The sequence below is a fragment of the Heptranchias perlo genome, chromosome 4, assembly GCF_035084215.1.
Source record: "Heptranchias perlo isolate sHepPer1 chromosome 4, sHepPer1.hap1, whole genome shotgun sequence".
In the NCBI taxonomy this organism is placed as follows: Eukaryota; Metazoa; Chordata; class Chondrichthyes; order Hexanchiformes; family Hexanchidae; genus Heptranchias; species Heptranchias perlo.
This window is the reverse complement of record NC_090328.1, coordinates 60,965,671-60,990,161: the sequence shown is the minus strand read 5'-3', so window position 1 is coordinate 60,990,161 and position 24,491 is coordinate 60,965,671. Positions and strand designations below refer to the sequence as shown.

At 41.0% G+C, this 24,491-nt stretch overlaps 1 protein-coding gene across 6 annotated transcripts in view; it reads right to left on the bottom strand.

Annotated features, from left to right (window-relative positions):
* The window catches only part of LOC137320967 (dmX-like protein 1), a 209,858-nt gene that overhangs the window by 31,742 nt on the left and 153,625 nt on the right, over positions 1–24,491 (bottom strand). For 2 of the 6 annotated variants that reach the window (XM_067983005.1, XM_067983006.1), the window contains exons 29-38: positions 23,551–23,652; positions 22,361–22,548; positions 19,374–19,501; positions 17,791–17,876; positions 17,257–17,458; positions 15,165–15,282; positions 8,780–8,842; positions 5,049–5,135; positions 4,662–4,783; positions 1,194–1,335 (exon numbers count right to left, since the gene is read on the bottom strand). In XM_067983005.1, the coding sequence (XP_067839106.1) occupies positions 1,194–1,335; positions 4,662–4,783; positions 5,049–5,135; positions 8,780–8,842; positions 15,165–15,282; positions 17,257–17,458; positions 17,791–17,876; positions 19,374–19,501; positions 22,361–22,548; positions 23,551–23,652 (1,238 nt within the window). The remainder of the gene's footprint in view (positions 1–1,193; positions 1,336–4,661; positions 4,784–5,048; positions 5,136–8,779; positions 8,843–15,164; positions 15,283–17,256; positions 17,459–17,790; positions 17,877–19,373; positions 19,502–22,360; positions 22,549–23,550; positions 23,653–24,491) is intronic. The other 4 variants (XM_067983007.1, XM_067983008.1, XM_067983009.1 and 1 more) reach the window with 4 other exon arrangements.

Sequence of the window (24,491 nt, the reverse complement as noted above, 5' to 3'; positions counted from 1 at the left end):
GAGAGGTTCGACAGACTGGGACTTTTTTCCCTGGAGAGTAGGAGATTAAGGGGTGATCTTATAGAAGTCTATAAAATAATGAGGGGCATAGATAAGGTAGATAGTCAAAATCTTTTCCCAAAGGTAGGGGAGTCTATAACGAGGGGACATAGATTTAAGGTGAGAGGGGAGAGATACAAAAGGGTCCAGAGGGGCAATTTTTTCACTCAAAGGGTGGTGAGTGTCTGGAACGAGCTGCCAGAGGCAGTAGTAGAGGCGGGTACAATTTTGTCTTTTAAAAAGCATTTGGACAGTCACATGGGTAAGATGGGTATAGAGGGATATGGGCCAAGTGCAGGCAATTGGGACTAGCTTAGTGGTATAAACTGGGCGACATGGACATGTTGGGCCGAAGGGCCTGTTTCCATGTTGTAACTTCTATGATTCTATGATTATCAGACAGGTAAGCAATGCAGGTTTTATTATAATTATAACCCGATAGGCCAAACTTTTAATTATTTTTACCAAAAGGAAAGAGCAGCTACGTAACAAAATAATCAGTCAGTGGCACAAGAGCATGACCTCATTAAAAGAGATAAATTAGTGCTGCACTACAAAGGTTAAAATTGCATTAGGATTTTCAATTATCGTGCCAAGCACTTTGTCAGAGCTGAGACAACTTTTAAGACTAAAGTGCAATGTTTATAAATGGCAATTCTTAACCAATACTGATGGCCTGCTAATAGATGTGACAAGATATAATAAATGTGTAATTTCAAATTTACACAGCATATTGAAGTCACCAGAAGAACAGTATTGCCTTTTTGACCTCTTTAAACCAATATTAACACCCAAACATTAAACTTGGGAGGCTAAATGGAATCCCAGAGATAATAGTAATGTGTTTGTGTAATCAAGTTACATGGAGTCTATAGCACAGAAACAGGCCATTCGGCCGACGTTTATGCTCCACACGAACCTCCTCCCTCCCTACTTCATCTAACCGTATCAGGATACTCTTCTATTCCTTTCTCCCCCATGTGCTTAGTACAATATTTGGAAATTTTGTTCTGTCATTTTCTCAGTCAATTATTTGGTATAACATTAGTAACAGCCTTAGTATAATTGATGTTTCTGTAATAGGTATAATGGTTGGTATAGTAAGTGGAAAGCTTAGTAATAAAAAAAAAAGTAAATGTGCAATCTTCACTTACCACAGATGCCCCTCTGCCAGTCTGTACGCTGCCTAGCCATGGCATGTTTATTGGGGTGCCAGGAACACTGGGAGTATAAGGTGTGCTGCACTGTAAATCACCAAAATCCTCTCTAGCATGAACGACGAGAAACTCATCCGATCTATGAGCAAACACAAAATAAGTTTTAAAACTAAATCAGAGATAAAGGGCCGACATTAGGAGGGAGGCGGGTTACCAGCGGGGGTTCGACTGGGCGCGTCAGTAACCCGCCCAGTAAAATCGGTGGGCTCCCCACGCGATCGTAAGTAAATTGAAGCCACTGACCTTGGCTTCCGGGTTTCGTGCTGGAAAGCTGCGCAGCGGGCGGACTGAGCACCCGCATCATCGGGCTCCTCCAGCTGACAGCCTATTTAAAGGAGCAGTCCTCCACTGACTGATGCTGCAGAAAGGAGCCAAAATTACAGCATGGAGCAGCCCAGGGGAAGGCTGCTCCCATTTTTAATGATGCCTCACTCCAGGTCCTACTGGATGGGGTGAGAAGGAGGGGGAGGACAGAGATCTTTCCCCGGCAGACGGGAGGAAGTGGCCTGCCTCTGCCACCACGAAGGCCTGGCTCGAGGTGGCAGAGGAGGTCACCAGCACCACCAACATATCACGCACCTGCATACAGGGCAAGAGGCGCTTCAATGACCTAAGTAGGTCAGCCGAAGTGCATACACTTTCTCATTCCCCTACATTCCGTCTGCCACATCACCGCCCCCACCCCACATCTCCTTCTGCACTGCCAACACTACTTTGTCACATCACCCCTCATACCCACTGAACCCTCATCCTCATCTTACCTGCACTTCCTCACCTCCCCAGTACTCATCCCACCACTACCACTCAACCCAATCCTCATACAATCTCATGGCTCTGTCTCATACTCACCCCTCTTGTGCATCTCTTTCACAGTCAGCCTCACCCCACCTGCCACTACTTGTGCTGCAGCCACAGTGCATGCATCACGTACGTGTAGTAGGAAGCGTAAGGCAAAAGTGTTGTGAGCATGATGGGGATGCACAAGGGTGTTTGAGGGTTTGTCATGGTTTTTACTGATATTTGATTTCTGATCAACTCACATTACATATTATATTGTCACCACTACTGCCACATCTTGGCCATTCTTGACTGGCTTGTGCAATAAGGCCCTTTCATGAGGTTCTCCATAAACAACCTTGATGCCACCCATTGGGTCACCCTACAGTGGGTGTATGTATAGTTGCACGACTACTTTGTGCAGGTGCCTGTTGTGCAGCACTGTGTTGTGTAGCTCCACGTCGCGGAGGTGGACAGCGTGCCTGGCGAGGCTGGTGATGTTGCTCGTCCTCCAATGGAGTGATGAATGCAGCTATGGAACCCCCCACCACCCTGAAGGTGAGAGTATTAGGGGGTCCACGAAGTAGGTAAATGTGTTTGAACAGCAGACTTTAGGATACAATGTAATAATTTTGAGTGTGGAGACAACGGTGTGGCAGGCAAAACTTTGTCTGAGGTGACAGAGTGCCCTGCTGCAATGAATGAGGTATTCCCCCCAACTGTCAAGGAATCCTCTGCATCTCCCAATGGATGCTGACGGAAACACGTCTAACAACAGGGAGTGTTTTCCCCCTGCATGGGAAACATGCTGAGGAGAGTTCAAAATCACATTCCTGCTAAAATCTCTTCCTAATGAGGTCTGTCAACAACCTCAAGTACCTCCCTCACTATCTAAACTGTCATCTCGCCGGCTTTAATTGCCGGTGGGAGTCCCGCATGCGGGGGCTGCGCCCGCGCCGATTCGCATCATTGGGGAACCCAGAAGTGGGCGGGATGGAGCCGGGCTCCGGACCCGCTCCAGGATTCCCCAATTTTAGGAAACCCCCCTGCCACGAACGCACCCACTCGGCCATCCTATAATTGACCCCAAAATGTTTCATAACCAGTGCTATGCATTTACCCACCAGGCAGGAATCTAATTGCACTTAACTCATATTAAACATAGCCAAAGTCAGCATGGATCTGACAAGTTATTTGAAGCTACTGATTCTAGCAAAGCATTTAAGAGTGCACATTACATGGAGCACCTTCCCTGTTGCTATTGCTGACCCTCTACAATCCTGCCAAATGAACCAACATTCCACTATACTAATGTGTCCCTTATTAACAGATAAAATAACTTTAGTCCAAACACAAACTCTACTATGCCGGCTCAACACTTTTTTTAAAAATGCAGTGAGTGATATTGCTCACAACAAATTATTTTCCACAGAGCAGGATATGCACCCCTCTCAAAGCAGGGTTTCTCCCCTTCCCTGCTCAACAGTTGTCTTTCTACCTTCCGCCTCCCAAACAGGATCTTTACCCCTAAAAAAACCTCTCTCTCTCCCCTTCCCCACAACAGCATAGGAATAATGACTTCTTGCACTTCCTCTATCAGCCAAATTTGCTGCATGAACTGAAAGCTATTTGAAATGAAAGACTTGCATTTATATAGCGCCTTTCATGACCTCAGGTCGACCCACAGCACTTTAGAATCAATTAAGTACTTTTGAAGTGTAGTGTAATGTAGGATAAATGTTGGTGGAAAAAAAACAGGCGAACTCCCCTGCTCCTCTTGAAATAGTGCCATGGGATCTTTAACATCCACCTGTTACTTAGTTTAACGTCTTATCCGAAAGACGACACCTCCATGAGTGCAGCACTCCCTCAGTACTGCACAGAAGTGTCAGCCTAGATTATAGTTTATTACCCTACCCTTTCAAATCCTTTTAACATTTTAAATACCTCAATCAGATCACTCCTCAAACTTCCATACTCAAGGAAATACAAGCCAACTTTATGCAACCTGTCCTCATAATTTATCCCTCTAAGCTCCTGTATCATTCTGGTGAATATACTCTGCACCCCCACCAAGGCCAATATATCCTTCCTGAGATGTAGTGCCTAAAACTGAACACAGCACTCCAGATGGGATCTGACCAAGGCTCTATACAACTGAAGAATAACTTTCTTCCCCTTTGTATTCCAGCCCTCTTGAGATAAAGTCCAATGTTCCATTAGCCTTTTGATTGCTTTTTGTACCCATCTAATAGCCTTTAATGATTCTTGTACTCGGACTCCCAAAACTCTTTGCTCCTCTACATTTCCTAGTTTCTCAACATTTAGAAATATTTTTAAAATCAATAGAAAGCTCACACATATACTTATTTAAGAAGGGCAATATAACAATGACTAGGCATATCTACAGTAGTTTGTGAAAACAATGATCTGGATTCACATTTTACAATCTCTGAACTCCAAAGCAATGCCATTTTGTAATGCAGAAAATTGTTTTATTTGGAAGCACACAATTGGAAATTGCAAACTTTTTGCAAAGACGTTTAGGAATTTGGAATATTTTATGAAGACCTGCATGGTCTTCTCAATTGTAAAGCAGAAAATCAAATTGGCTCCCACCATACATACCCTTTTGATTCCAGCTCAAACTCATCTTCAACCCAAGTATAGATCTGGGTAGCCAGGATTGCAGACACATCCAGCTCCTGGATATCATGACTTGTGGCTATGGCAACACAGTTCCGATTAGCCTGAGAAATTAGCAGAGCAGAATCATCTCAGTTTTTCACCCCCATACTTGAGGAAAAGAAACCCAAGTTGCCTGTAGTGATAAATGCTTTTCACCTCGCAATGTAAAAATAGAATTTCATTAAATGCACAGTGAATCAATATCTTTTCAAAAACAGTATTTATTAGTTTTCAACTGAAAATCACACTACCTTATTCAAAGAAGCGATTAGACTGGCAATTTAAAAGTCTTGACTTACTTATTGATGAAACTATGTGTTCACTTACTTTATTAATTGCAAACGCTGTAATGATGTCAGATTCCTTATGGACAATCCTTGCCCTTCCACCAGGGTAACCAGAATCTGCTTCAACCTTTGCAAAATAGTATAGAAAAAGACCATATACTATAATAACTCAATTTGTTTCCTGATAATACTAGAATGTGAACAAACGTTAAAACTGAACATAACATTTCCAACTGATTTTTTCAGAAATTCACCTTCAGCAATTTTGTATATGCCTGCACAAGACTAAAAAGAGATAGACTTTACTACACTAGTTACACCTTCTTGGATTTAAAACAATGTTGTGTAGTTGTAACATTGATAATGTATATTATACAACCAAACGGCACACTGGGCTCAATTTTGCACTTTGGCACAGTGCTAACTATTTTCCACTCCAGACTTCAGGTTTGTGCGACACTGAATTTATCCTTTTAGTTTATGGTAGCAGTCAATAGTACCACCACTGCTACTGGAATTAGGAAGTATTAGCGCAAAGAAGAATTTGTTACACCAGAGACTGACAGCAATTTTGAACAAAATTAATTTTGATGTGTCATTGGGACATTTTGCTGAGAAGCTATTAAATCATCAGGTAGGTAGCAGCAAAGAGTTGCTTTAGTATTTCTCATCTGGTAACAGTACAATTGCAACAGATCAGACTAACTCTGCACCTTGTAGTGTGTTCAAATAAATTTAACAGCAGCAGCTTTCATTTTTATAGCATTCTTCATGTAAAAAAGTCCCAAGCCTCTTCAGAGAAGGGAGAAAAAAAAAGGATAAATAGATAAAAGGAACATTGAGCCATGGGGAAGAGATAACAAAGATTGACTCAAAAGTTTCATCAAAAAGATAGGTTTTAAGAAAGTTTTTAAAAGGTGCAGAGAGAACTAGAGGCAGACGGGTTTAGAGAAAGACTTTGGGGTCAAGATGGATGAAGGCTTTGCCAACAATGGTGGGGTGAGAGGAAGAGGGATTCACAAAAGGGCAGAGTAAGACGAACAAAGGGTCCAGGAAAGGATGTAAGGCTGGAGGAAATTGCAACACTAGAGTGGAATGAGGCGATGGAAGCCAAGGCTTTTAAATTGAATGCAAGGAGTTGGAGAGTGAGTGCAGATCAGTGATGATGGGCGACTGGAATTTGGTGCAAGACAGGATACAGATAGATGGATTCTGGATAGGTTCGAATTTATGGAGGGTGCATGAGGAGAGGCTAGCATATAACACTGAAAAAATGTAGTCTATAGGTGATAAAAGGTTTCAGTGGCAGAGTTGAAGTAGGGGCAGAGGGGACAATGTTGCAGAGGTGGAGGTAAGCAGTCTTGGTGATGGAAAGGATGTAAGGTTTGAAGCTCACCTCTGTGTCGAGCACAATGCCAGGGTTTTGCATGGTTGGATTCAGCCTGAACAAGTGACTGGGGAAAGGGATAGTCAATGGCAAGGACGCAGTTTGAGGATTGAAGGTGATCGCTTCAAACTTCTCAATGTTCAACTGGAGGAAGTTTTGACTGATCCATGACTTGATGTTAGGCACGCAGTCTGACAGCACAGAGGGATCGAGGGAAGTTGTTGAGCTGATGTCTTCAGGGTACATATGGCAGCTGAACCATTGCCAGTGAATTATGTCATGGAAGGGCAGCTTGTAAATGAGGAAATGGAGGGGGTCAAGAATAGATGTCTATAATCAGGGAAAGAATTACTGAGCATTTGAACAAGTACTAACTGATCAAAGAGAGTCAGCATAGATTTGTGAAGAGTAGGTCAAGTGTGACTAATCTTCAGTAGGTCGCTAACAAGGTGAATAGGGGAGTGTCTATGGATGTTGTTTATATGGACTTTCTGAAGGAATTCAACAAGGTTCCGCACAAGAGACTATTAGCAAAAATAAGAGCGCATGGAATTGGAGATAACCTTAAGATATGGGTTGGGAGGTCAGAGAGAGAGTAGGGATAAAGAGAATGTACTCTGATTGGCAAAATGTGACAAGTGGTGTTCTGTACAACTTTTCACCATATATATCAATGATTTGGATGAGGGAGTGGAGATTTGTATATTCAAGTTTGCAGATGACATTAAATTAGGAGAATCTTAAGTTATGTAGATGGGAGCAGGAAGTTACAAAGGGATATAGACAGATTAAGAGAGTGCGCAAAAATGTGGCAGATGGAGTTCAATGTGGGGAAGTGTGAGGCAGTCCACTTTGGATCCAAGAAAGGCAAATCTGAATATTTTCCTAAATGCCGAGAGCATAGAAACCGTGGAGGAGCAAAGGGATTTGAGTGTCCAGGTACACACATCACTAAAAGCTAGGGCACAGGTCCAAAAAGTAATCAAGAAGGCAAATGGAATGATCGCCTTTTCTCAAGAGGGGTTGGAATACAAGGGGGGAAACTATGCTTCCGTTGTAGAGCCCTGGTCAGACCTCATCTAGAGTAGTGTTCAGTTCTGGGCATCACACAGGAGGGAGTGGGAACAGCGCAGATTTACCAAAATGATACCGGGGCTTAAAGGGTTAAATTGAGGCCAGATCGCATAAACTCGACTTGTATTCCCTTGAGTTTAGAAGGTTGAAGGGTGACCTAATTGAGGCATTTAAAATGATAAAAGGGAGTTGATAGAACAGATACAGAAAAGCTCGTTCCTCTGGTGGGGGAACTGGGCACAACCTTAAAATTAGAGCTAGGCTATTCAGGAGTGAAATCAGGAAGTACCTATTCTCAGAAAGGGTAGTGCAAATGTGGAATTCTCTCCCTTAAAAGACTGTGGCTGCTGGGTCAATTGAAACTTTCAAGACCGAGATCGACAGACTTTCATTAGGTAACGGTATTAAGGGATTATGGATCAAAGGTGGGTAAATGGAGTTGAGGTATAGAGCAGCCATGATCGAACAAAATGGAGGAACAGGTTCGAGGGGATGAATGATCTACTCCTGTTCTTATGTAGATTCTGCACACTTCGTACAAAGTAGAACAAGAGTTTTTAATAGGCATAATTTGCAGAAATTCTAGAGACTGCCTCCTATATCTGGTGATTTTAATCAGCATTTAAACATGGTAAAATTAAATTTGCAGGGGCTAAGTCCTGCACATGCACAGTGAAATGTAATTGGTAGCAGAAATTTGCCATATTGAGATCCATATTAGATATTTGAAGATTTCTTCACTAAGGAGCGTCTAAGCAATCCTTAAAATGCTCAATATCTGTCAGTCTGCGTGACCCTCAGGCATTCTATTAGAGAGGTAGCGTTTCTCATTTCTCGCCAGCATAATTTTCCTCTGATTAGTATCTGCACTTTAAATTTTTGATTCTTTAAAATACCAATGCAACTTGTTCTAACTGGAATGAAAAATAGCAATGTTACTCATGCTACAAACTCAAAATTAGCACTTGTGCTAGCAAAGGGAAAAATCAAGTCCATACTTTTTTTATTTGCAGTTAGTGAACGGTTCACTAACACACCAAGTAAAAGGAAATTTTTATATTTCCAAATACGTAATATGGTGAATGCTATTACCCTGGCAGTTTATGAACCTGATTTAATGTGTGGTCTCCCCAGGTACTTTGGCTTGTATAAACTTTTTAATTTATAGTTTTTTTTAAATATAGATTCAGTTATTCATTTAATCAAATTATGTTGGACTAGATGTTAACATTGCACTACAGCAGAACAGTATATCCTGGGGAGAACACTACATTCAGTGCCAGAGCTGGGAATTAACAGTTGAGCTGTACCTTGTTGATGCTAGGTTCCTCCGTCATAGCATTTCTGACTGTTTCATTGGAGGTGTCTACTGACTACATCACAGAACAAAGAACAGCCACAAGACAAATGGTTTAAAAAAAGAGATGAATTAAGCATGAATTAGAAAACATTCTGTTAAAGATGAAGCTCTGTCCTTCATATCAAAAAATAAAAGGATTACTGGTCCTACGGTAGGTAGTATATCTAAATATTACATCGGCGTTTCTGCTGTCACTATTTGAAAGTCCTACTGGACTAATCTCATAAGAAATACTACATAAAATAATCTTCCAGATAAAATCAGATTGGTCATTTCTTTTAATGTTTTTAAACAGGATTATTTTAGATATTTGGGACAAGTTTTTTTTTACAAACTCAATGAAAATAAACTCATTGTTATATAATCTTAGAAACGTATATTATCAATATTTTAATTAAGGATTACCAAATGAAGCCAACAGAACAAGTAATAGGTATCCAGGAACTACAAGACATAATATAATTTAGGACTGCAGATGACATTAAAAACTGCAAAAGTTCATTTCTTTATAAAAAGGGGCATGGCAGGTAATAGTGGAGTGGACACATGTGATAATTGCAGTTTAAATTAGATAAATGTGAAGCAGTATTTTTTGGCAAAGAGAACAGAGAATGTAAATATGGCCTAATTGGTAAAATTCTCAATGGAGCGGAAGGACAGAGAAATCTAGGGGTCAATATATACATCTTCAAAAGCAGGCATGAAAAGGGCAAATGGTATTCTGGACTTTATATATAGTGGCACTGAATCCAAAAGGAGGTAACAATCAATTTGCACAAGACATTGATTAGGCTATAGTTGGAATACTGTGAGCAGTTTTGAAAACCTAACGATGGAAAGGATATTGGAGCTGCAACATAGATTCACTAGAATGTTGCAAAGGGCGAGAGGTTAATTGGGTGATTGGAACTTGGTGTGGGACAGGGTATGGGCAGCAGAGATTCGGATGAGTTGCACTTTATGGAGGAAGGAGGATAGGAGGCCAGCCAGGAATAGTTGAGTCTAGAGGTGACAAAGGTATGGATGAAGGTTTCAGTAATAGATAGGTTGAGGTAGGGGGAAGGCAGGTGATGTTACTAAGGCAGAAATAGGCACTCTATGATGGGGTTGGAAACTCAGCACAGTCAAGTAGAATGCCAAGTTAGAGAACAGCCTGGTTCAGCCTGAAACAGTGGCCAGGAAGGGGAATGGAATCAGTGGTAAGGATATAGCGTCTGTGGCAGGGGCTGAGAGCTTCAGTCTTACCCAGCTGGAGGAAGTTGCAGCTCATCCAAACTGGATGTCAGACAAGTTGAGGTGATTGAGGGGTGGAGGTCAGTATTGGCAGCATACATGTGGAAGCTGCCCCTATGTCTATGGATAATGTTGCCAAGGAGCAGCATACAGATAAGGGAGAGGAAGGGGCCAAGAACAGATCCTTGAGATACTCCAGAGGTAACAGTGTAGGGATGAAAGAGAAGCCATAGCTGGAGATACACTTATCGATCCAACCATAGCCAAAGTGGAACCAAGCAAGGGCAATCCGGTTGCGCTGGACAAGAGGAGAGGTATTATAGGATGAAGGTATGATCAACCATGTCAAAGGCTACAGAGAGGTCAAGGAGAGATAATGCACCATGGTCACACATACAGAGAATGTCATTTCCGACTTTGGTTAGGGCTGTTTCAGTGCTGTGGCAGGGGCAGAACCCTGACTGGAGAGGTTCAAACAGGGAGTTGCAGGGAACATGGGCACAGATTTGGGAGGTGATAACACATTCAAGGACTTTGGGGAGGAAAGGGAGATTGGAGATGGAGCGGTAGTTTGCAAAGTCAAAGGAGTCAAGGTGGGTTTGTTGAGGAGTTGGTGATGGCGGCAATTTTGAAAGGGATGGGGACAGTATCTAAGGGGGAACTATATCAATATATGAGCTTGGAGAGGGATTGAGGTGAGATGGAAGAGAAACCAGAGACGCGCAGCTTTGCTGCTAGGACAGAGGGGAGCCTGGGGGAGGTTTGGCTTGGTAGGATTCGGAAAAGAGGCAGCTGAACGGATGGTTAGTGACAAAGAATTCCATGAGTTCCTTGTACTTTTTGTTGGAGTTGAGGGTGGGGGCTGGGGTGAGGGGTTTAAGGAGATGGTTGGTAGTGGAGAAAAGAAGAGTAGATGCAGAAGGAAGTGGGTAGGATGTGTGGGTGGTGAGGGATATAAAGAAGTGGTCAGAGATGGCCTGGTCAGTGATTGAAACCGTGCGAGTAGAGAGGTCGTGAGCAATGGCAATGTTCAGGAAGAGGCAATGAACATGGGTGGGAATGTTTATACGGAGGGAGAAATTTAGGGAGAACAGGAGGGCAGTGAATTTAGAGGGGAGAGGACAAGAGAAGCTGAGAGAGAGATTAAAATCACCGCAGAATCGGAGTCACTCACTGCAGGAGGAGGAAAACAGGAAGGATATCTCGGTGAGAAACTCAGGCTGGAGCTTGAAAGTAGACAATACGGAGTTTAAAGCAGAGCTAAGAGCGGTGCAGTAAGGTAAGGTACACAAAGGAGGGGAAGGTGCTATAAGAGTAGGAGGTAAAGACCAAAGCACCACTTGGTGATCAGGACGACAGTCAACCGTGGAAGCTTGGGCAGAGTAGATGGTGCAAAGCTCAACAGAGGCTCGAGGAACAACACCTCACTTTTCGATTAGGCACTTCACAACCTTCTGGACTCGACACTGATTTCAATAACTTCAGATCATAACCACTACTCCTATTTTTTTCAGACAGCAGGTGCTGGTAATGGTTCTAATGTTGCCATTTACAGCTCCTCCAGACCCATCTTTTGTTCCTTTACTTGTCCCATTACCACCATCATCCCTTTTGTCATTTAATCACTCCTGTCCTCCACCCCAGCACAGACCTTCCCTTTTGTTCCTTCCTCCCCTTCCCTAGCTCTATACTTGCTTAAAAACTGTTTAATCTTCAACTTGTTCCAGTTCTGACAAAAGGTCATCGACCTGAAACGTTAACTCTTTTTCTCCACAGATGCTGCCTGACTTGCTGAGTATTTCCTGTATTTTCTGTTTTTAGTTGAGATTTCCAGCATCTGCAGTATTTTGCTTTAGATGGTGCAAACAGTAGCTAGGCATAGAGGCTTCAGTAAGGTTCAAGGTGAGCGAAGTTTGTCAAAGCCAAGATAGCAATACAATTATCCATGTTATGGTTTTGGATGGCAAGGGCTTTGTTCATGAGCAACTGGACATTTTGGAGGAAAATTTGGAAGTAGCAATAGGTGAGGCGAGCGGGATGGGAAGAAGGTTCGCGAGGTTGGCCCCCAGCATGCACAGTGGGTGGGACCAGTGATCATAATTCCATTAGTTTTAAGATAGCTATGGAGAAGGAGAGGTCTGGCCCAAATGTTAAGATTCTAAATTGGGGAAAGGCCAATTTTGATGGTATTAGACAGGAACTTTCAGAAGTTGATTGGGAGAGTCTGTTGGCAGGCAAAGGGACGTCTGGTAAGTGGGAGTCCTTCAAAAATGTGTTAACCAGGGTTCAGGGTACGCACATTCCTTATAAAGTAAAGGGCAAGGCTGGTAGAAGTAGGGAACCTTGGATGACTCGGGAGATTGAGGCCCTAGTCAGAAAGAAGAAGGAGGCATATGACATGCATAGGCAGCTGGGATCAAGTGGATCCCTTGAAGAGTATAGAGATTGCCGGAGTAGAGTTAAGAGAGAAATCAGGAGGGCAAAAAGGGGACATGAGATTGCTTTGGCAGATAAGGCAAAGGTGAATCCAAAGAGCTTCTACAAATACATAAAGGGCAAAAGAGTAACTAGGGAGAAAGTAGGGCCTCTGAAGGATCAACAAGGTCATCTATGTGCGGAACCACAAGAGATGGGTGAGATCCTAAATGAATATTTCGCATCGGTATTTACGGTTGAGAAAGGCATGGATGTTAGGGAACTTGGGGAAATAAATAGTGATGTCTTGAGGAGTGTACATATTACAGAGAGGGAGGTGCTGGAAGTCTTAACGCGCATCAAGGTAGATAAATCTCCGGGACCTGATGAAATGTATCCCAGGACGTTATGGGAGGTTAGGGAGGAAATTGCGGGTCCCCTAGCAGAGATATTTGAATCATCGACAGCTACAGGTGAGGTGCCTGAAGATTGGAGGGTAGCAAATGTTGTGCCTTTGTTTAAGAAGGGCGGCAGGGAAAAGCCTGGGAACTACAGACCGGTGAGCCTGACATCTGTAGTGGGTAAGTTGTTAGAGGGTATTCTGAGAGACAGGATCTATGGGCATTTGGAGAGGCAGGGACTGATTAGGAACAGTCAGCATGGTTTTGTGAGAGGAAAATCATGTCTCACGAATTTGATTGAGTTTTTTGAAGGGGTAACCAAGAAGATAGATGAGGGCTGTGCAGTGGACGTGGTCTACATGGACTTTAGCAAAGCCTTTGACAAGGTACCGCATGGTAGGTTGTTACATAAGGTTAAATCTCACGGGATCCAAGGTGAGGTAGCCAATTGGATACAACATTAGCTTGACAACAGAAGACAGAGGGTGGGTGTAGAGGGTTGTTTTTCAAATTGGAGGCCTGTGACCAGCGGTGTGCCTCAGGGATCGGTGCTGGGTCCGCTGTTATTTGTTATTTATATTAATGATTTGGATGAGAATTTAGGAGGCATGGTTAGTAAGTTTGCAGATGACACCAAGATTGGTGGCATCGTGGACAGTGAAGGTGGTTATCTAGGATTGCAACGGGATCTTGATAAATTGGGCCAGTGGGCCGATGAATGGCAGATGGAGTTTAATTTAGATAAATGTGAGGTGATGCATTTTGGGAGATCGAATCGGGCCAGGACCTACTCCGTTAATGGTAGGGTGTTGGGGAGAGTTATCGAACAAAGAGATCTAGGAGTACAGGTTCATAGCTCCTTGAAAGTGGAGTCTCAGGTGGATAGGGTGGTGAAGAAGGCATTCAGCTTGCTTGGTTTCATTGGTCAGAACATTGAATGCAGGAGTTGGGATGTCTTGTTGAAGTTGTACAAGACATTAGTAAGGCCACACTTGGAATACTGTGTACAGTTCTGGTCACCCTATTATAGAAAGGATATTATTAAACTAGAAAAAGAGTGCAGAAAAGATTTACTAGGATGCTGCCGGGACTTGATGGTTTGACTTATAGGGAGAGGTTAGATAGACTGGGACTTTTTTCCCTGGAGAGTAGGAGGTTGAGGGGTGATCTTATAGAAGTCTATAAAATAATGAGGGGCATAGATAAGGTAGATAGTCAAAATCTTTTCCCAAAGGCAGGGGAGTCTATAACGAGGGGGCATAGATTTAAGGTGAGAGGGGAGAGATACAAAAGGGTCCAGAGGGGCAATTCTTTCACTCAAAGGGTGGTGAGTGTCTGGAACGAGCTGCCAGAGGCAGTAGTAGAGGCGGGTACAATTTTGTCTTTTAAAAAGCACTTGGACAGTTACATGGGTAAGATGGGTATAGAGGGATATGGGCCAAGTGCAGGAAATTGGGACTAGCTTAGTGGTATAAACTGGGCGACATGGACATGTTGGGCCGAAGGGCCTGTTTCCATGTTGTAAACTTCTATGATTCTATGAATGTTGGCCAAAGGAGGATGGGGCAGTTGGGGTTGCTGCTTGGTTCCAGAGGAGTAGTGAAAGGTTAGGGTAACATTTACGAGGTTTGGGGGTGGATTATCCAAGAGGGGAGAAATGAAAGATAGAAGAAGTAGGTGACAGGAAGGGAAGGAGGCAGGAGTAAAGGGCATAAGAGGGACCAAGAGGGAAAAAAAGAAATAGAAGTAATGGGCTTGGGTCTGGTACAGCAGCTGAAATACACACAAGAACAGACAAGCAGATACTGTGTTAGCTTGCTTTGTGATGACACTACCTTGGAATAATTAGCAGATTACAGGAGAATTTTATATGCAATATACATTATGTATCCAGAATCAGTGAAAAGGTTGCACTAAAGTATCTTCTTTAAATTTCCTGTTTTTTCAGTCATGTATTTGGAATTTATTTCAATTGTTTCACAATAATTGTGATGTTTAATTAGTAGAACTCCTGTAATAAACTTCTCCAAAGGGTTGGTTAATTTCAAACAAAATTCCTTCAGCCTCCTTAGAGATAACTCTGACTCATCAGCAAATTCCTCATATAACTCACAAAACTGCACCCTTATGTAGAAAATATCACTGTGCAATCTAATTTTAGCATGACTGTTATTCAACAACTGGTAATATATAGGGGTTACACAGACAGAAAGACATGAAAAGTAAGTTAGTAGATGGTAAAGATGAAATAAGTTTAAAAGTTTTATTTATTCTATTAATACAGACCTCATTTTGACATCTTTTTTTTGTGAAAATGTTTCTAATGAAGGTCTCTTGCACCTCTTCCTGTTTCACGAGGTATTGCCAAAGTCTCTTTACAGGAAGTGCAGTGTGGTGTTTTGACCTGTAGAGGAAAAAAAATCATAGTTGGGCAGTAATTGCTGTTTTAGAAGATGGTTTCCCCTCCCAGATTCTATAACCCAAAATAAAAGATATGTGCTTACTTTCCTCACTGAAAATTCTTAAGTGAAAATTTATATAATACAATAAGACAATCATTCCCATCAGCAGTAAAAATTGGTTATGAAGTGTCTACATGTCACTGGCCATATTTCATTAAAAGGTGTTCTTTGAACCTTAGAAACACAGGTTTCCAGCATAGAAGGCTGCCATTAGGCCACTCATGTCTGGCTCTTTGCTAGAGCAATCTAAAACACATCCCACTGCCCAGCTCTCTCTCCTCAGCCCTGTAACATCATTTTCAAAAAACTAACTTAGAAGGTACAATGATCTCTGCCTCAACCAGTTCCTGTGTCAAAAAAACTCTGCTACAACAACCCTCTACATGAAGTAATTTCTCCTAATCTCTTGAATCGAAGACCCCTTGTGACTGAATCCCCAACCAGAGAAAATAGTTCCCTATCCACTCCATCAAAACCTTTCATAATTTTAAAACCCTCTATTAAATCTCCTCTTAACCACCTCTGCTTGAGTAGAAATAGACCATGTATCTCTAGGCTCTTTCATAACTTTCGTTTTTGATCCATGGCATCATCCTGGTCAATCTACACTGTACACTGCATGGTTTAATTTCCTTTCTATAATAGGACATTCAAAACTGCACACAGCAACTAACCCTGGTATTTTGTATAAATTTATAATTATTTGTTTACTCTTGTACTCTATGCCCCCCTTAGTAAAATCTAAACTACTGTTGGCCTTGTTTATGGTTTTATCTACCTGCACTCGCACTCAGGGGGTTCAAATATGTAATTCCCTAGGTGCGCACCCTACAGTGACTTTTCATTGACTACATACCACCATTCCTTGTTTTTCCTCCCAAAATATATTACCTCACATTGATATCCATGTTAAATTGCATCTGCCTATTTCACTAACTTGTCCTCCTGAAACCTTTTTACAGTTCTCCTCAATGTTCAAGGCTGTGCTCCTTATATACAAGTCCAAATCATCTCTATATACCAACAAAAGTGGACCAAGCACTTTTTGATGGTACACCTTTTCCAATCTGAGCAATGCCCATTTATTTTAACTCTGCTTTCTGTCCATCAACTAACTTTCTATCCATGCCATCATATTTCCTCATATCATTTGCCTGAATTTTTCTATCAAGCATCTTGTGAGACACGTTATTGAATGCATTCTGAAAATCCATATATACATTGTCTACTTCATTCCCTTGATCTATGCAATTGGTCACTTCTTCAAAAACTTTCATTAAATTTGTCAAACATGACTTGCTTTTAACAAATTTGTACTGGCTGTCCTTGATTAATCATGCATTTCTAAATGCACACTAATTTTATCTTGAATTATGGATTCTAAAAGTTTACCGATAATGAACATTAGACTAACTGGTCTACAGTTACACAGTTAAACTGGCTCCTTCCCAGTCCCCCAGCACAATTTGAATATTTAAAGAGAACTTAAAAATCGTGGCCAGAGCCTCTGCTATCCACTCTCTCTTTCAACAGCTAAGGCACTTGCTGTCAGGGCTTGATGAATTCATCCACCTTAAGTTCTAATATTTTTCAGAACCAATTCCCAACTCACTGAAATTTGTCTTCTTACAGTCCAGTACCCTTATCTTTGACTCTTCAATATCCTTTTCTAGTTTTACATTGAATCTACCCACATTGTGGTTGCGAATTCCCAATTGTTTTCCTGGTCTCGTCAGTTATTTATCCCACTTCAGTGGCTGGAACTAATACAAGTAATGTGTCTTTCCTTACTGGACAAGTACCACAGAGGTCTAGGAAGCAGTCCAAGATAAATCATTTTCCACTGTGACCTCATGCATTACCTTTATTCTAGTCTGTCCTGGAATAATTAAAATCATCGAATATTATTGCCTTACTTGAATGGCGTATTTGTAGGTTCCAGCAATGCTTTATGGATGAGGATAGCAGGGCCTGAAGACATTGTGCCTTCACTGGTATGCGTTGAGATGAAATCTGGAGGAGGGCCACCAAATAACTCAAGTCGCCGAAGCAATACTTGTTCCCAGCGTTGAAGAGTCTTTAAAATTGCATGGCAAGAAGGGGAACAAACAGGGAGTTCTGCAAGAGAGCAATAAAGAAGCTAAACATTGGCGACATAACAAATTCAATTCGATTTATCGAAACTTGAGAATTTGGAAAAATAATGAAATGCTATTAAAGTTAACAAACTGGAAGAGTGCTGCATAAATATTTCATCCCTTCAAAATCTTATGCTACCTCCCCATCAGATTATAATCTCCCATCATATGTATTCATATTGTGAAGCTAAATTAAGAACTTGTTATCCCACAACATGAGTCATTGCCTTCAGTAGAATAAATGTGAAGAAAATTAGAGGAAAAAGAATTCCCTGCTACATTATGAGCCAAATAGAGAAAGTAGTCAGTTACCTGAAAGATCCAGCCCTGCCATTGGGTAAAAGTTCTTCAAATTATGCAGCACCAACTGCACCATTGCAAATCGCATCAGTGACCAGCTAAATAATATAAAAAATAAAAATGTTAAAAAGTGTTACTCCGTTACAAAAAAAAAGTACTCAAGTGACATTAAGGTATGACAAACAGTGGCACAATATTGATAAAATTGGTTGGAAATTATCCTTAGACCATGGTTTTGTACTGATTAGCTGTAAATTCCATCAGAATAATTTGAAGCAAAATTTGTAACAATTTGAACTAATTCAACAAAGTTCTACATATACTGAAAAAGTGTAGCTTCAATTTTTCATACACAAGTACATTACTTTACACCTATATTATAGTTATACCTTTTTGGTGAATTTTTGTGGCCTAAGTGAGCAATGTCAATATTAGTGAACAGAACACTGCTATTACTCAATCCAGTTTCAAGCACTCTTGGGTTACATATTGTGCAGATGAGATATAGAGTAAGTCTCTCCTCCTCTGTCCCAACAACATACGTTAACTTAAACCTCAGATAAGCACACTCTACTAAACCAACATAGATTAATCCATTTGCTATGTAGCCATCATAGTGGCTTCTGATTGGAGGTGACAACTTGATATAAAATAGGCATTTCTGTACTGTGGACTCAACATCAGCAAGATGAAACTGTTCCATATCATCAGAACCATCATGAGGACACTTTTGTGTCACCAGTTTGGGTTGGATTAGAATTTATATCTAACAAGTAAAGGGAGAGTATGGTGGTTCACTGTGCTGTCCAACCCTTTTCCACAAAGCAGTGTAGTGAATTATTTCATACAGCACAATGTAATGTCTGGTAGATATATCACATAAGAACATAAGAAATAGGAGAAGGAGTAGGCGTAGGCCATACGGTCCCTCCAGCCTGCTCAGTCATTCATTAAGATCATGGCTGATCTTCTACTTCAATTCCACTTTCCCGCCCTATCCCCATATCCCTTGATTCCCAAAAATCTATCGATTTCAGCCTTGAATATACTCAATGATTGAGCATCCACTGCCCTCTGGGTAGAGAATTCCAAAGATTCACAACCCTCTGGGTGATGAAATTCCTCCTCATCTTGGTCCTAAACGGCCAATCTCTTATCTTGAGACTATGCCCCCTAGCTCTAGACTCTCTAGCCAGGAGAAACAGCCTTTCAGCATCTACGTGTTAAGCCCACTCAGAATCTTATACATTTCAATGAGATCACCTCTCATTCTTCTAAACTCCAGAGAATATAGGCCCATTTTACTCAATCTCTGGATTAGCTGTTGTGGGGAAGTGATGAGGACACCGGTTAACTCCTCACACAAAAAATCATAAGAGTTATGCTTGGGCTACTACTGCATGCCTTGTAGCCATAATTTGCGAGCAGGTTGCTTCCTATTTTGGCTGCAAGAACTGTGACCTGGTAAAACGAGAATGGGAAGAAAATGGGGCTGAAGGAGAAACCAAAAGGATAACACTGTTTGGTGGTGGTGGGGAGAATGAAGATATCAAAGTAGATTTTATCACGTGAAAACAGACCAAGCTTTCTCTTACCTGAAAGAATTAGGATTTGAATGCTCCTGAAGCTGTATATCTGAAGCAAAAGCATCTTCCTCATCATCACTGCCCTGGCTCTCTTCTGAATCATACTCAATTTTACTCTGTGATGGGAGAAGGAAGGGCTGGAGAAAGGTATGCAGTTTATAACAGCTGTAACTATTGATTAACAATTTTATTATAGATCTACCTTAATTGTACTGCAATATCTAGTCATTTATAGCTTTACCTTTTCATATTTTTCAGTATGCATTATTTTTTTCATCAACTATGAAATTAATTTTATTCTTATTACATTTATTCCTTATTTATGAATTGAATGAGGTGATGAGTAGGAACAAAAAGCACAATACTTTATTCGCATCTTTGAAAGTAGATAAATCACCAGGCCCGGATGAAATGTATCCCAGGATGCTAAAAGAAGCAAGGGAGGAAATAGCGGAGGCTCTGACCATCATTTTCCAATCCTCCCTGGACGCAGGTGTGGTGCCGGAGGATTGGAGGACTGCTAACGTTGTACCATTGTTCAATAAAGGGAGAGAGGAATAGACTGAGTAATTATAGGCCAGTCAGTCTAACCTCGGTGGTGGGCAAATTATTGGAATCAATTCTGAGGGGCACGATAAACCATCACTTAGAAAGGCATGGATTAATCAAGTACAGTCAGCATGGATTTGTTAAGGGAAGGTCGTGTCTGACTAACTTGATTGGATTTTTTGAGGAGCTAACAAGGAGGGTTGATGAGGGTAGCACGTTTGATGTAGTCTACATGGATTTTAGTAAGGCTTTTGACAAGGTCCCACATGGCAGACTGGTGAAAAAAGTACAAGCCCATTGGATCCAAGGGAAAGTGGCAAGTTGGATCCAAAATTGGCTGAGTGGCAGGAAGCATATGGCAATGGTCGACAGGTGTTTTTGTAACTGGAAGGCTGTTTCCAGTGGGGTCCCTTGCTTTTTGTGGCACATATTAATGATTTGGATTTAAAAGTAGGGGGCATGATTATGAAGTTTTCATATGATACAAAAATTGGCCGTGTGATTGATAGTGAGGAGGAAAGCTGTTGACTGCAGGAAGATATCAATGGACTGGTCAGGTGAGCAGAAAAGTAGCAAATGGAATTCAATCCAGAGAGGTGTGAGGTAATGCATTTGCGGGGGGCGGGGGGCAAACAAGGCAAGGGAATACACAATAAATGGGAGGATACTGAGAGGTGTAGAGGAAGTGAGGGACCTTGGAGTGCATGTCCTCAGATCCCTGAAGGTAGCAGGACAGGTAGATAAGATGGTTAAGAAAGCATACGGGATACTTTCCTTTATTAGTCGAGGCATAGAGTATAAGAGCAGGGAGGTTTTGCTAGAACTGTATAAAACACTAGTTAGGCCATGGCTTGAGTACTGCGTGCAGTTCTGGTCACATTACAGGAAGGATGTAATTGCACTAGAGAGGGTACAGAGAAGATTTACGAGGATGTTGCCAGGAATGGAGAATTTTAGCTATGAGGAAAGATTGGATGGGTTGGGGTTGTTTTCTTTGGAACAGAAGCGGCTGAGGGGTGATTTAATTGAGGTGTACAAAATTATGAGGGGCCTAGATAGAGCGGATAGGAAGGACCTATTTCCCTTAGCAGAGAGGTCAATAACCAGGGGGCATAGATTTAAAGTAATTGGTAGAAGGATTAGAGGGGAGCTGAGGAAAAATGTTTTCACCCAGAGGGTGATGGGGGTCTGGAACTCAATGCCTGAAAGGATGTTCGAGACAGAAACCCTCATCACACGTAAAAGTTCTTGGATTATGCACTTGAAATGCCATAACCTACAAGGCTACGGACCAAGTGCTGGAAAGTGGGATTAGGCTGGGTGGCTCATTTTCAGCCGGCGCAGACACGATGGGCCAAATGGCCTCCTTCTGTGCCGTAAATTTTCTATGATTCTATGAATACTGCAAATGCTGGAGATCTGAAACAAAAACAGAAAATACACACACTCTATGTGTCTCATGTCTTTAATTTCACTCATTACGCCTCCACCATTAGCAGCTGTGCCTTCAGCTGCCTAGGCTATAAGCTCTGGAATTCCCTCCCTCCTTTAAGATGCTTCTTAAAACCTACCTCTTTGACCAAGCTTTTGGTCTCCTGTCCCAATACCTCCTTATGTAGCTTGGCATGAAATTTTGTTTGATAATGCACCTGTGAAGCACCATGGGACGTTTTACTACGTTAAAGGCACTATATAAATGCAAGTTGTTGTTGTTATTGTCTTGTGCTAATATCACTTCTGCCATTTAACCATCTCCTGTTCTCCAGGTCATTCTATTCATTTTGCTGTGTGTGGTTGTGTTGTTTACTTCCCCCCTCCTCCATTCTCTCGTTCTGTTCATCTGCAATATCTTTCTGTTCTACGAAGGGTGCATACACAAAATGTCTTCTCTGTTCTTTCCAGATGCTGCCTGACCAGCTGAGCGTTTTCAGCATTTTCTATTTTTGCTTCAGGTAATTAGATCAGTTTGAATATGAAATCAACACATACAAATTAGGCTAAATAAGTCTTCTACAGCCGTCTGTAAAACAGTTCAGCTTTGAGTATTAAAAAATATGAAAATAGCTGCGCCATCCACCAAATTTACAAAAAAAATCAGTGTATATTCCAAAGAGTGATATGGCAGATATATCTAAAATTATTTTAGCAATAACTAACAACGGCATGTAATGTATAAATATAGCATTCCCAATGTCGATAATGTACATTTTCCTAAAAGAGGTTTTTTTTCGTTAATGTCACCATTTTCTGCATGTTCACCTGGTGGGTGTGCAAGGATATGTTCACCTGGTGCGTGTGGAATAATGATGAGCTTGCATATGCATAATATGGACAACCTGTCTACATGTTCCCATACATAAGACATACAGATACATCAGCCTCTCCATGTTCATTTTAAAGCTTTTCAATTCAGATATTAATCTTGTCCCAACATTTAAAAAAATTACCTTTGCTATAAAGTAATCCCAGATACTAAGCTCAGGTGGGATGAACTTCTCTTTATAAACTGGAATCTCCTGGTTGATGACTGGAGATGGAGGGCTGTGAGAGGCTGCTTTCGATTCTCTGCTTACTGCTCTTGATGTCATGCGTTTGAAACGGCTGTGATGCTTATCATCAGAGGAAGGAGCAACTACTGTAAAGGAAGTACAGAAGGAGTAAAATGCAATGCACCCCATTTTGTTTACTGATTTGTTGTTTCATGTTTACTACAACCTAATAGCCATATGAATGCAATTTCGTAATATTTTCCTTCACTCACAAAAAGCAAATTGAAAACAGACTGAAGGATAACCTCTTCAACTACAATACCAACAAGGACAAATACAAGAAAATGACACGTGAATACCAGAATTCTCTGGTATTCTGAATGCATATGAATCTACTTAAAACAAAAATGCACAAGACACTGAATATATAAATTCATGCCAACACTCAAGTAAATTTCTCTAATATGCACATCAGTTCAGAAGAGGCAAGTATAAGAAAATTAGATATAACTTCCATTCTGCAGTACATATATGCAAATACATACATGCAAAAACTGAAAAATTTAAGTAATGAAAGTGCCAACCGCTTTAACAGAAATGTTAGAATTTCTTGCAAAAAGTCAGACATAAAAAGGGAGAAAAGTTAATCACCGAGGTGTTACAATTTAAAAAAAAAATCTGAAGTCATTTTTCTTTTATTTAACTGGTATATTAAAGCACGTTTCTTATATAAAAGTATCAAGCAAAAAAGGTGTTTATCTAAACTTCAGCAGTATGCTGGCAATATATACAGAATTAGTACATGTATGGATAGCCTTTCTATATACTTGACAATGAGCAAATTTTCCCTTTCCAAAGGTAACCATTTTGCAGCTCAAACAGACCAACAATGGCAAGGTTAATATTTGTGTGTTAAGAAAACACTAAGAAATAGCAAGCATTTTGGGTTTTTCATTGTTTGAATATGATACGGCAATTTTGCATGGATTTGTTTGCATTCAAATAGTTTAAGGTTAAGGTTTCGAATAGTTAGTTTAAAATAAGACAACACTACCACAATATTAGCTACAGGCATGCCTAGTATTTGGTGATAGTTAACTACAATAGCTATAATACAAAAATACTAGGCAGTCCAAGTATTTACTCACCAACCTCACCAGTAACCTTAACTATTTCAGCCTCAGACATACTGAAATGGCAGGGATCAAGCAGCAGCTCTGGGTCAGACAACTCTCCTATTGTTTCTATCTCTTCAGTGGAAAAGCAATGAAAAGGATGTGAAAAAAAATAAAGTGAAGAGAAACATGAAAATAAAATGAAGATTTCCCCCTTAGAAACAAAAACTTCCTTCTGTGAATGCAGATATTATAATATTTAAGAAAAAAGTAAATGTGAATCTCCAGTTTCAAATACTGAGCAGCACTATAGCACAGTACAGTAGATAGGCAAGTGTTATTTACACCATGCTTTTCATGGATTCAAATTACATCACAATTTGATTAAATCTGGCAGCTAGAAAGTAAGAACATAAGAAATAGGAGCAGGAGTAGGGCATACAGCCCCTCGAGCCTGCTCCACCATTCAATAAGATCATGGCTGATCTTCGACCTCAACTCCACTTTCCCGCTTGATTCCTTTCTCCTTTGATTCCAAAAATCTATCTATCTGAGCCCTGAATATATTCAATGATTGAGCATCCACAGCTCTCTGAGGTAGAGAATTCCCAAGATTGACAACCCTCTGAGTGAAGAAATGCCTCCTCATCTCAGTCTTAAATGGCCAACCCCTTATCCTCAGTCTATGCCCCCTAGTTCCCCCAGCCAGGGAAAAGGGCCTCTCAGCATCTACCCTGTCAAGCCCCTTGAGAACTTTATATGTTTTAATGAGATCACCTCTCAGTCTTCTAAACTTGAGAGTATAGGCCCATTCTACTCAATCTCAAAGTGCACTTTTTCCCACAGCTGTTCTTTTTACATGATGAGTATTGCTCATCTGGAAAATAGAGCTAACATTGTCTTAAGTGAACTGATCAACCTATCTTTTAAACATTAGTTTTTATTTTGCAGTAACAGTGAAGCATATTCACATA